Below are 13920 nucleotides of genomic sequence, written 5' to 3' on the forward strand. Positions count from 1 at the left end.
TACTGAATCTGGAACTAGCCCTCAGAGAAACTGTTTCCCCAGTGGGCTTATGTGTTGACAGTTATTTTCCCCCCTCCCTCATAGCTTTGAAGAAACAGTGGGATACTTTGGGATAAAGCCAAAGCCTGGCGAGAAGGAGATTACACCAAACTACGTTTTCACGGTGTGGTATGAATTCTGCAGTGACTTCAAGACCATTTGGAAACGAGAGAGCAAAAGCATTTCCAAGGAACGGTAAGGTTCTAATAAAGTCATTAATACCATTTTAGATGTCTGGGAAACTGTTCCTTCTCAAACCCAACAAATTATACTCCTATATTTCACAGGCGTCATTGTTTTCTTTCAGATCTAATGGACATCAAGGAAAGATTATTCCCTCAGGGTGCGTAGGAAAATTCACCAAAGGCATGCTGTCCCCACAAAAAGATAAACACATATAATCTGATAAATTACACTTTTGTAACCCCTTCCAATTACTAGCTAGTAAAATGAAAGGGGAGCTGTGCTAATTTGTAACAGATTGCTTCTCTGTGCATTTTCATGTTGAACTAGCCTAAATGAGGCGATATTGCTGTCGCAGACAGTACAGACAAATAAAAGTGAATGCTTTTCCAGTTAATATACTGCACTTGCATCAAAGGGAAGCCCCAGAGATTCAGGCCACACTTAGCACAGTGTCGAAGCCCCACACTGAATTTACAGCACTACTTCTGACTTTTGGTGTCCTGCTGAGGACATCAAACTACTTGCCGCTAGATCTCACCGCAGTCTCCTGATTTTATTAGTTAGAGTAAAAAAAAAAAAAAAAAAAAAAAGGAGAAAACCTTCAATTATTTTCTTGATTTTCTTAAAGAAGCTTATAATCTTTTACAAAGAAAAAACAGTTCCACTACAAGCGCACCATGCTTACCATATCTCAATTCATTTACATAGACCCACAAAGTGATAATGCGGTCATGCTTTGGAAAAGAATGGATTAATCACTTTCAGCATGAAATATAAACCCAGGTGCTTATTCCAAACTGACACAGATTTAGAGAAAAATGTCTTTAAAAGTATCAGCAAAAGTAGTAAACTCATTTACAGTTACATTTCCCAATTTGCTCAAAATCAGTGGGGCTTTTAGGTTCAGTTCACGTAGATTTTTAAAGGACGAGATGTAGAAATTATAAGTTCCTGGTTATCAACCTTATCAGCATTGTTTTACAGATACTATACGTTTTACACACTTGAAAGTTGTTTTTTGTATTGTCTACGTAATGATTAGGTGGATTTTGGAAGCTGACAACTGCAAACATTTACAAATAATCTTTTATTTCCTTGTGTCCAAATCAATATGCAAATTTGTTTTACATGTTAAAAACTGTGTAAAATAAACAGTCGCTAGCAGATTGCTATAATCATGATAAGGCTTTTCTCAGGAATATATTTTCTGCTGAATCATTACTTGTTTTTGTTCCAAAAGCAGGCAGAGGAATAGGCATTAACTACCAAAAAAAAAACCAACCACCAGACCATACATCCATTCCATTTTATGTAATTAGCACCTTGCTGATGGCATACAATGATCCCTTCAAAGAAATTGATTTAAAATGCCTTGTAAATGTTTTAACACTACATAACTTCTTAACTTTCTTAACACAATATTCAAGAAATCTTTGTTTGTAAGTAAACTGCTAAATTCTGTGCTTTCCTACTGGGATGAGATAAGAATTTGTTAGGGTTTAATAATTATATAAATAAAATCTAAAAATAGAACCACAGTGCAAATATGTCATCAGCTTCTTTGATGGATACCTTTATTCCTATTCGTAAATGTAAACTAATGCTAGCAGGATGGAGACCACCAGTTGCTACAATACTTAAAAGTGCTGACACTTTCTGGATTATACAGACTGTTTTTCAGGGTTCACTTCAAGTTGTTTTTACAGTTTCATTAATCTAAAAAGGACAATACATTGTTCTTTACATTCAAAATTTAGATGATTCTTCAAGACAATGAGTTGATGAAATGATGATCCTTGTGTAATAAGTAAACTAGAATGACAGAAGAACTTTTTTCATCATCCTAAATTGTTTTGTAATGTGCTATTGAGAAGAAGTCATGAAATTGGTAGATTAGAATGATGGAAAAGCTATTTTCATCACCTGAAAATGTCCCATAAAGTCATGACCATTTAAGGTTTCTGTTTTACAAAGTATGAGACTAACAGTTGATGAGCTGCTGTCCAAAAAAGTTTGCAAGCAAGCTAAGGGTCATTGTGCATATCGGTAACTAAAATCCTGAGTATGACAGGAATGGACAGCTGTCTTCCTTAACTGCCTAATTAATTGGATGCACTATTTGTTTTGCATTTTTAGAGATTGTAATTTAATTTAAAAAAATCTGTTTATCGCAAACCAATTATTTTGTTTTGAAGAAAATTTTAAAGAGGAAGAATTGGCAGTGTAAGTCAATTTTTTCAAACCTGGGTTCTTAAACTGAGGCATTGATATCTTTATGTGAAAACATTTACAATTGGATTACCCTTCAATGTTCAGGAGGAGCTGCAAAAACTCAGTGTAAAATGTGTCTGAATTAGGTAGTCACACAGATACCTAAAAATGGATTTCATTGTTTACATTTATATAGGAATGTTAATATTGAATTATAGTTTTTCTCTCAATTACTATAGCTCAGAAAAGTCAAAATTTAATTATAATATGCAGAAATATCATTATGCAAAGGTATAACAAAAAACATATTAGGTTAAAATTAACAGTAGTAAAAATAGGTCAAAAGATCTAAGATTCCAAAATTAAAGTTTATACTCAGAACTAATTTGTGTTGTATAACAAGACAACCTTAAAAGCTCAGAATTTCAGGAAAAAAAAGAATACTGCCTTGAACTAAATGACAGCCTCAGCTGCAAGAGCCTGTTTTGTCTAAAAACTACTTGGCTCCCAAATGTAACACAACTGTAGAAATCTAATTAGATTTCTATGAGACTTTTTCTTAAAGTAAAGGAAACACTTTGACTGAGCTGCCCTGCATTTAACCTACCGTGAAAACAAATTAGCTGCCTGCAAAATATAGTTGAATCATTGTCTCTTTCCTGGGCAAAATTTGCACAGCATTTAGGAATGCAAGACAGAGTTACAGATAGATAACGAGCCTAGATAGATTATGATTTAGTATGATGTGATGTGATATGATATGTTAAATAAATGACAAAATGAAGAAAATTTTCAAAACCATATTTCTGATAGGAATATGATGGCAGTTTTCTTTCAGACAGTAGGGTCAATACCAGAATGCAATTACAATAAAAATTGCTTTGACGATCACCTTTTCATCTCTGACAGTTTAATTTGAATGCACCATAATACTCACCAAATGTTGGAGACTTGTTTTTGTTTTGTTTTGCATCAAAACCTAGTTTTGTTGCTGACAGCTTTCTAATTTGCTGTGTCTGTGCATCCAGGTACATCAAATGCTTTTATGCTTTCTTCTGTTCATAAAATTTGTAATGATAACTGAATTGAAGACTAAAACAAAGGTGAGGGGGTTTTGGCAACAAGGCACTTACACCATGGTAGATTGCATATAATTCCACTCTCACTTCCTTTTCTTAGACTACTAATTTTATTTGTAATGGGCATGTCTATGAATTCAGAATCGAAACAAATATTGGTTTATAACAACTGAAATACATTATACATATATATGAATGCCTACCTCTAAGTCTACTAAAGCATTTAGGATCTGTAAAGTATATTTCAAGAGGATATCCTAGCCAAGTCTGAATATGGGGAAAAAGTAAAAATAGAAAAAATACTAATAGTTTTTAGTGAGTGTTTTCATCACAAACTGTGATTGTATGTTTTGCAAAAGAAATATGACAAGGATTATCATTATGTAATTATGGGTGTTACACTTTAAATATGAAATAATTAGATATGAAAGGAATTATTGCTGTTAATTCGACCCACTGCTTAAACTGCAAAGTTAAGATTGCTACAGCTGTTACTATACTGGATGAAGCCATCTCTTTCAGATTGAGCTTACATACAAATTGTATAGGTCAAAATGTAGAAAAGAAAAAGAGAATCTAAGTGTGTTTCAATAGCTGGAGAAGATAATCATTATTTAGTGAACAGAACTGTGTACTTCATCTTAAAAATAGGGGGGAAAGTCCTATTTTTAATGGTACCTTTTATAATGCTTTCTTTGTTCTTGAATTTCATCTCTAGCCCAAAGCATGTTGATGGTTTCAGCTTCATCTTGTGAAAAAAACCACAGTGGTTTTTTTGCCACAAAGGCTGTAACAGCTTTCAAAAGCAGAAGCTTTGAATGTACCAGTGTAAATAGCTAATAGTAAAGATGAAAATGTCCTAACAAAATAAAAAGCACTCAGCAGTGCCCATGTAATTTTTGTTTATTATAGTAAATTAGAGTTGGCTATAGCTTTCTACCCAATTCTTCTATTTATTAAATACAGAATAAATTATATTCATTGCCCTCTATTTCTGCACAGGAAAAGTAAGTCTGGGGAGTCTTTGTAAGACCACATGGTCGTAAGAGATAACACGTAAATTGCAAAATCTCTCAGCAGTGCTGGCCAATACAATATATAATATTTTTAACCATTGATTAAGCTAATTATGACACTATCTTATACCTAACAAATGACTGACATTTGACAGAAACACTTGCCACAGAGGAACTAGTGGATTATACTTTCATTTGCAATATCACAGTGAGCAATGAAGATAAATATGCTTTGGTTCAAGACATTGTATCTATTTTAGAAGACCAGATTAATTTTATAGTTTGATTTTAAAAATTCATTTATCTTTCATCTAATGTATGTCATGTATATGTAACTTAAGACAAGGAGAGTCCGTGAGGGTCTAGATTCACAGCCATTTTAATCAATTTGTACTATGGTAGAACACTCTGTCCTGAGCATTAGTCAACACTCCAAAATAGGACATCATCCAGGTATCAGATAATCTGTCTGTATGAAAAAAAACCCAGATGTTGTTTGTTTCACTTAGTATTAAACTAATGGTCTGTTAAGGCAAATTGACATCATAACGTAAATGAGTTTTCATGGAAGAGAAATAAGGAAAGAACAAGAAAATATTTCAGATATGATCATTAGGATCATTAGGTAACTTTATTGATTTATGCTGGAAGTTCCTTGTACACATAGTTGCAGCATCAGGAAAAGACAACATATTTGTGAGGAAATTTGATCAAAGGGTCCTACAGCATTGCCAGGCTGGAGGCTAATGGCTTGTTGTCATATAAAAGCTTTTGGAGTGAGTTGAAGTTAATTGTGCTTGAGTGAAGAAAGAGAATAAGGTGACATTCTACATTTCTACACTCCACATGCATTTTGAGTAGATTTTAGATGGCCAGTGTAGCCTTTATCTATACCAGAAAGGTTTGAAGTAGCTGGTACATGAATTAATGAAGAATTGTATCAGATTGTTGAGCAATGCAGACAGAGAAAAAGGGGAGGGTTTTTATAAGTTTCTGAGGTTAAGATGTAGCTATGGGACAAATTGAGGAGATAATTATAAATAACAGGCCTGTGCTGCAAATCAGAAATGGGCATTTTCCATAGAGCATACAACAGATCTGGCAAAGTGCTGCATCAAGGCTCTTGCTCTTGGAAAGAAAAAAAGTGTTTATTTTTAGGTGTTATTAGGAAAGTACTATACAGCAGAACAGAAAACATCACTGAATCATTATATGAATCTACAGTTATCCAGATTCGGTGGTTCTCCCTTTCTCTCCAGCAGGGTCTGGTAGAGCTAGGAGAGGTAAGAATGAGAACAATTGGGTACAGAACAGCTTCTGCATAAGGAACCATTTAAATAAAGGGGAATTCTTTGGCTTGGAAAGGACCCTACTGAAAAGGATACGGTAGGAATCTCTACAAGCCTGAAGAGTAAATGGGAAATAGTCATTACATACCTCATCTAATACAGCAGCTGAAGAGCATCAAATGAAGTCAGCAAGTGGCTGGTACAAGCCAAACACAGCAATGCCTCTTTACAGTAGCCATACTTAATCTGTTGAACGCTCTGCCACAAGATGTCACAGGTGCCAAAAGCTTCCATTGCTTCCAAATGGTGACAGTACAAATTCATATTAGCAAAATACATGAAGGCCTGTGATACATGAAGACAGCTTCCAGCTGCGAAAGTATTCTGGGGATTATCACTGTATGCTTTGGCCGTCCTTATACGCTCCTAGGTATCTGCTAGCAGCCATTTCAGGCATACTGAAGCATATTTTTAATCTGAATTTGTGTAGCCTTTTTCTTCCTATTTTTTCTTAAACACCAGCGTTCCTAAAGACATAAAAATAGGGGTTTTTTTCTTGTGACTACAGAGTTAAAATTTCTCACCCACTTTATAATCAAAACACTGTCAGTCGATCCAGAAAAAATACAAACATATCAAGCATATTAGCAATTTGAGGTTTGGAGACAAATTCCGCTGACAAAAACTTTTACTGTATTTGTACCACTTTAGTTAGCAGACATTTATTCTAAATGCAATTTCCAGAAGATTTAAGCCTGAAGGTTTGGTTAGGCTATTGTATTGTACAACACGGTAGTAGAAGTGGACAATGTTCAAACTTCGTAATTTGTTATCACAGAATCAGACTCACAGACTGGTCGGGGGTGGTAGGGGCCTCTGGAGAGCATCTAGTCCAAGCCCCTGCTAAAGCAGGGTCACCTACAGCAGGTTGCACAGAATCACATTCAGGCGGGTTTTAAATGTCCCCAGAGCAGGAGACCCCACAGCCTCTCTGAGCAGCTTGTCCCAGGGCTCTGTCATCCTCAAAGTAAAGTTATTCTCCTATTCAGATGGATATGGCTTCTAACTGTGAGGCTAACCAAGAACTCCGTAAAATCATCTGCCAGTCCAGGTAGTACATAGGCATCTGTTTTCTAAAATTTTGAGATTGAAATGTAGCCTGTTGTATTACGTGGTCTAACAGTGTTTTCAGGAAATGGTGCTGTTACTTAAGGATTAAGTAATTTCTGTATGGGCTGCATACAGAAATTATCATATGACTGAGAGCAGTAAGGCATGTAACAGATGAAAGGAATTTGAGCTATGGGGATATTTCTTAATCTCTCAAAGGGAGTCATTAAGGATCTAGGCTGGGTATGTAGCATAGCTCTAGGTTAAACAGTTGATACTGACTGTAACTACCTCTGCTTGTTCATCTCCACTCACATCTGAAAATTTGGGTTGCACAATTCCTATGCCAGCACAGTCTTATGGGAGAAGTTTGAACTTCAAGTCATGGAAAGCTCAGGTGGCACAGAATTGTCGTTCCAAGCTATTTTCATAACCCACAACTATCCACACAACCCATCAGCTGCACAGAAGGAGCTGCAGAAGCAAAGAGAATGGATTATTCCAGAATATCAAGAGGTTGAGAGAACCAGATAATTTGGTCTCTGTATTTGCACAGTAGCAGAGCCTGAACATATATGAGTAGCAACTGACTTGTTTAGAAGGGATTCTAAACTCACACCCTCTTTTGTCTGACTTGAATGGGAAGCAGGGGTGAAAATTATGAGTTTATCTGGTTAGTCCCTGGCTAGATAGTATCTTTTCCTGTAAGGAGAAAAAGTATTTTCCCAAGCTTATGAAGGAACCTTTTAATAAATACAGGCTTATGTTTAGATTTAGTTCCCCTAGTTACAAAATAAAAATAATAATTTTGAATAAAAATAATGTCTTTATTTTTCACTAATAACTTCGAATGTAAGAGTTGTGGCTTACATCCAATTTACAGGGGAAGACAACACCTGCCACATAAAGGCAGGAAAAAGCCAGCTGTATTCCTGTTGCTTATAGTAAAGATCCATATGCAATGTGAGAGTCATGAGTCTCCTATTTAAAAACACATTGTTCTGATAATTTCATTCAATTTTGTTTTCCATGTTGTGTGGTAATGTGCAATACTGCTCACTATTACAGCTGACACCACACTTTTATTCACTAAATAATTCACTAAAACTAAAACCCTCTTTTGCTCGCGCTGTTGAAGGAGAGTAACTTTTCCTTTGAACACACCTATGTTGCAGCTGGTCAGGTTTCAAGGTGTAACCAACCTGCAATCCCATTCCTTAATTTTTTGGCCTCATGTTATTGCTTGCTAAATTAGCACCTGCACGCCTTTTGTCTCTGTGTTTTGATCCACCTGTTCCACCGTCCTTTATGATCTCTTTGTCCTCTGCAGTGCTCTCTGTTCAAAAGTGTTCTTGTCACTATTTTTCTAGCGTGTTTTACCACACACTTCTATCCCCTCTTGCTTTTCTTTTTTAGATATACCTCTGCTGACTTTTCTATTCCCCTTTCTTTCTCCTTGATTTCACATCTATTAGATTCAGTCCCAATTTCTCTTCCATTAAATCTCTAAAACATAGCTAGACTAATGTGCCCATCCATGCTATTTTATACTGATACAGGAAGAAAAAACCAAATCTTTTAACTGAGTCCATTCCTTTGCACATCTCCAAACTCCCCTTCATGGTCATGCCTCTCTAATGTCCAGTTCATGTGAGCTGCTTGCCTGTACATTAATTCACGTGACAAAACCTCAGAAGGGGTATAGAGTGGTTGATGGGATGCTTCGTTCATGTTGTTAAGCCTGCGCCTGTGAGTTGCAATTGTGGAGCTCTACGTCAGGGCTGGATTTCTGCCACTGTTTCTCCGGGATAAGGGTCCTGAGGAGATTCTTTTCAGAATACATATTAATTGAACTTCCCGAAACTGAACTTATCAGTCCCTATTATCTTTCCAGCTGGGAACTGGCGTTGTTTAGCCTGGAGAAAAGGAGGCTGAGGGGAGACCTTATCACTCTACAGCTGCCTGAAAGGGGGTTGTAGGCACGTGGGTGTTAGTCTCTTTTCCAAAGGAACCAGTGTTAGGATGAGAGGAAATGGCATCAAGTTGTCCCAGGGGAGGTTTAGGTTAGATATTGAGAAAAATTGTTCACTGCAAGGGTGGTCAAGCATTGGAACAGGCTGCCCAGGGAAGTGGTTGTCACCATCCCTGGAGGTGTTTAAAAGACACGTAGACTTCTGTTTGGTGTCTCGTGTAACACTTAAGGAATGAACAAGTTTACATAACAAGATGAAGTGAGTAAGTATTTTAAGCTCCTACTTTTTAAATCTTGCCCCCTAATCAGTGTCACTAAGACACTACTTACTCTAGCACATCTACAGTATATGTTTTAGCAATGTATTTCAAAGTCCTCTTCAGAGTTTTGTTGACCCACACAAGACTTCAGTGGATTTCCCATATTCCCTCAACTTATTTTCTATTCCACCTGGTTTCTGTAAGGTATAAATGTTAAAATTGGCCACCTTTGTTACCATTTAATAGAGTGCTGTTACTCACAAGGAAGAAGGGAGATTTAAGAGAATATTTATTTCCCGTGCATTTTGACATAGCTTTTGTTTTACTTCAAATAGATTTTGAACACATAATTGCCGAACAATTGATAGTTAAGCAAGTTTATACTTTTACAAAAAGTTAAACAATTTATATCTATATAAATTATCATAAACTACAAGTAATGCCTTAAACAACTTTATAATATGTTTGATAGTTTAAGTTAACTAAAAATAATAGGATGTTGTGTGGTATATCTGCAAATTGATTAATAACGTAGCATATGGGTCTAAGAAAAGATCAGAAAATTATTCGTTTAGTTCTGTCCTTTTGAATATACTTCGTAATTTTGTTCTTTCTGTACCTTATTCATGTCTAATTTTACTTCTAATATTTGGTATTTTAATGAAAACCTTTTCAAATGAAGTTATGCTATTATGTGGTTTATACAAATGAGAAATTATTTCTATTTGTGCTAAGGAAGGGTGGTAGAAAAAAATAGAGTGAACAGAGAACTCAACTAAGTTGAGTTAACTGAGTTTGTCTAGTCACTAGCTAATCATTCTTTGAGTATGTATTGTGTTTGTTTTTACTTACCATTTCAATTACAGACTTGGTCAAATGTTGTGCATACATTCAACTTTAGAACATACAATCATAGAATAGTTTGGGTTGGAATGGACCTTTAAAGGTCATCTGTTCCAACCTTGCAGTGAGCAGGGACATCTTCACTAGATCAGGTTGCTCAGAACCCCATCCAGCCTGACCTTGAATGTTTCCAGGAATGGGGCATCTACCACCTCTCTGGGCAGCCTGTTCCAGTCATTGTAAAAAATTTCTTCCTTATATCTAGTCTGAATCTATCTTCTTTTAGTTTAAAACCATTACCCTTTGTCCTATCACAACAGGCCCTACTAAAATGTTGTCCCCTTCTTTCTTATAAGCCTCCCCTAAGTATTGGAGGACCGCAATAAGGTCTTCCCTGGAGTCTTCTCCAGGCTGGACAACCCCAACTCTATCAGCCTGTCCCCACAGGAGAGGTGCTGCAGCCCTCTGATCATTTTTGTGGTTTCCTCTGGACTTGCTCCAACAGGTCCATGGCTTTCCTGTGCTGATGACTCCAGAGCTGGACATGAATAAAGAATATTGTGTGTGTTTGCAGCTTTTGATGGAAGGTTGTTATAGCTTTTAATGGACAGTTAAAGTTATGTGTTCATATCTAGGGTTTTTTTAGTGAGAGTAAAATAATGGAAATATGAGGATTAGACTTCTGCTGTTAGCCAATTTTATTATTTTGAATATGATAGCTTTCATACTCTTCCATTTTTCTCAATTTCAAGGATAGTGCTTCCAAACGCAATAGCCAGTTCTCGTATCCTGACCATGTTTAACAACTAATTATTTTTGTTTGTAAGGCACCTTTACAGCATGGGTGCTTTACTGATGTAATTATTGAGCTAACTGCTTTCTTAAAATTGAGCCATCTGATTTTTAAAAATCCCCAAGAATTACATTCCTTTTAAATTATGCACTTGATTTTCTGGTAATGTCTGCTAATCTCACCACTCATACGTTAGCAGAGTGATGATTTTTTTTCCCTAGGAGACCAAAGTGTGACATGTAATTAGTCTGTCATTTTTATGAGCCAGATATCACAATTCAAATAATGTTAGTGAGCTGGTTTATTTTTATTTTGTATTCCAAATTATGCATTCTATTTTTAAAAATCCAGGTTTCCTGGAAATTGTGCAAATATAGAATAAAATACACAGAACTAGGCCTAAACCAGTTATAGGCATAATTTTCTTTTTAAGTCTAAACATTTATAATCCCATAATTTACAATTATTTATATTTATAACTATTTATATATATATATATATATTTACATGCCATGATTTTTAATAATAAAAACATTTTTCAAGTGTTTGGGAAATACTCCTAAGGCCAAAGAGAATGTGAGTGGGATGAAAATGTGCTCAAAATAGGGAAGAATTTAGAAGCTGATACCTTGGTGTGTTTCTGCTGAACCTGAATACCATCAGTTGAAATATATCATCATCTTTGCATGAACTTTGTAGCTGTGAGGAATAGCTTGCTGTCCAGTGCATGCTATCATCCATCATTAAGTATTAAAGTACTGATTAACAAAATTGTAAAAAGATAGAATAGTACGTTGCCTCTTAGTTTACCTGCAGAAATGTAGAATACTAATTAAGTTTTTAAAAGACTTCAGATATATTTTAAAATGTACAGAATAATAATTCTATATTTATGTATTTGAGGGTGTACTTACACTTTCCATCAATGTTGTAGCTAAACTGTGTTGAAAATAAGTTCAGTTGAAAGTACTGTAACAGTTTCCTCCTGTTCTTAAGCACTGGAAAGTGAGACACCGCCAATAACTACCCAGTAGATGCTTCTAAAATACATAGCTCACAGAAGGAATTTTAGTTTCCAACACTGAGCGTTGATAAACACAATAACGTGTTCTATATTTTTAAAAGAATCTATTTTGCTGATAGTGTTGAGTAAGGAAGTACACATCAGTAAGTGCAGCTATAATCCACTTTCCTTTTTGCTTTTCTTCCAAAATTCCTCAAAAATTGAGTGTGTCTAAAGTGGTTTGAACTGGACATAGTATTTTAAATACTTCTTGACTAGCCATAGCACTTATATCTGGCAGCTGAAAAAATTAAATAAGAGAACAAAATAGAATTTTTCAGTTCAAGAGTGCCAAGAAATGTGTTGTTTCTAGTAAAAGACTGATTTGGTGTGCATTAGTGAAAATTGGTTTGCTGAGTTCTCCTTGCTTGTAAAAATTCACTCGCAACTTCTTTCCCTCTGCATTTTTCATATAGTATTGTAAAGTAGGTGTTTATAGCATCAGCATTTTAAAGGCACTGATAGCTGGGCAGATCCTTTCTTAGGAGTGCCAAAAAAATTCTTTCCTTTTCATCGCTGTTTAGCACATAATTTCCCCTGCCCTTTCCTCTCTCTGGAAGAGGAGAGTCAAGTCCTTTTCATTAAATTCTGTTTCTGATTTTTCTCCTGATTAAACTTCTTGATTGGGTTCTTTGTGTTGAACTCCTCCCTCAGAAACTGGGGTTCCCTATGCACAATCCTAAGAGCAAAAGGCAAGAAACAGGGGAATCAGATCTGTGTTCTTCTTTCTCCTTATCTCAATAGTGCTTTCAGTAGACTGGTCTGTAGCTGCAGACAAGACAGGTTTAACTACCCCTAGACAAGAACCCCTTCTAGTTTGCCTCTCCAGCTATTACCACATCAGTCAGGTTGGTCAGTCAATTCCATGTAAAGCAACAGGGAAAACATTAAGGAATAACTGGCAGGTGCTTTCATCTCAAGGTTTTCTGAGGAAATATCAAGTGTAGACTGGCAGATGGCCTAATAAAATAGCACGTTCTGTATATACAACAGAGTGAGCCAGCTAGCTTTTGTTTTTTTCAGAGGAGTATCTTCTTGCCTTGATACTGCAGCTTTTTTGGTGGGAAGAAGACACCCTAAAACCCTGATACTCCATAAAACCCAGATCCTGCAAGAGCAGAGAAATTGTTTGCCTGGTGACAATTTCAGTGAACAATACAAGCAGTCTGTCCTTTTGCTTTTGATTTTCTCTATATAAAATGTACTTTGATCTGCTTTTGATATTTTATTAAGTGTCTTTGAATAGTAATAGCAGTTTGTTGGGCTAATATGCCTAAAGAGTTAGTGGTGATGGTTCTCAAAGATAGAGTATATACCAAGCAGGATCAGAACATGTTTAATTTCTTTGAATTTAACAATGTATTTTCTGTGTATTTTGTTTCAGAATTAAAGTGGCTCAGCAATCAGTAAGCAAGTTAACAGCAGAGAAGAAAGTTGAAACAAAGAAAATCAATCCTACAGCTAGCCTGGTATGAGTATTTCTCAGTGTGACATTCAGAAGAGTTTCTGTGACACAGTTTTTGCTCAGAATGATGGTGGGTTTGTGCTGCTGTTGAAGGGTGACATAGTATATGCCTTGTTTGAATGTAGTGGAGCGATTTTCTTCCCAAGGAGAAATCTTTAATCTTGTGCCCTATGGTAGTCCAACAGTTAAGTTTAAAACTTTGTTTACTTGTACCTAAGCACTATTTTAGATAACAAAATGTGATAAGAGCTGCTTTTCTGGTTTCTTCCCCCTTCCACTGAAGTTTCTTGTATTTTCTTCCATGCTCCATAGTGCATTGAGGCTTACTGCATATATATTTGTCCAACGGCTGAGTGTTGTTTTTTTCAAAACCTTGCAAAATCTTTTTTGCTCTGTGGAATAATGGTAAAAGGGATTAAATCCCCATTTTGTTCCTTGCTGTTTCCCAGGTATTGTGATAACAACACAAAAAGAGGACTAATAATTTACACTATAGATAAAACCTTTTTTGTCTGTGTGCAAGGCACGTAGGTTAGATCAGCATTTCTCAAACTGCAGGAAGCAAGAGACTAAGGAAGGAAGTGTACATGAAGG

The 13920-nt window shown here is 35.9% G+C and overlaps 1 protein-coding gene across 1 annotated transcript in view; it reads left to right on the forward strand.

Annotated features, from left to right (window-relative positions):
- LOC102051331 (formin-like) overlaps positions 1–13920 on the forward strand; it is a 148283-nt gene that overhangs the window by 124180 nt on the left and 10183 nt on the right. The window contains exons 15-16 of the mRNA XM_005444152.3: positions 85–234; positions 13246–13330. Coding sequence (XP_005444209.2) covers positions 85–234; positions 13246–13330 — 235 coding nt within the window. The remainder of the gene's footprint in view (positions 1–84; positions 235–13245; positions 13331–13920) is intronic.

Source organism: Falco cherrug, chromosome 7 (assembly GCF_023634085.1).
Source record: "Falco cherrug isolate bFalChe1 chromosome 7, bFalChe1.pri, whole genome shotgun sequence".
NCBI lineage: Eukaryota > Metazoa > Chordata > Aves > Falconiformes > Falconidae > Falco > Falco cherrug.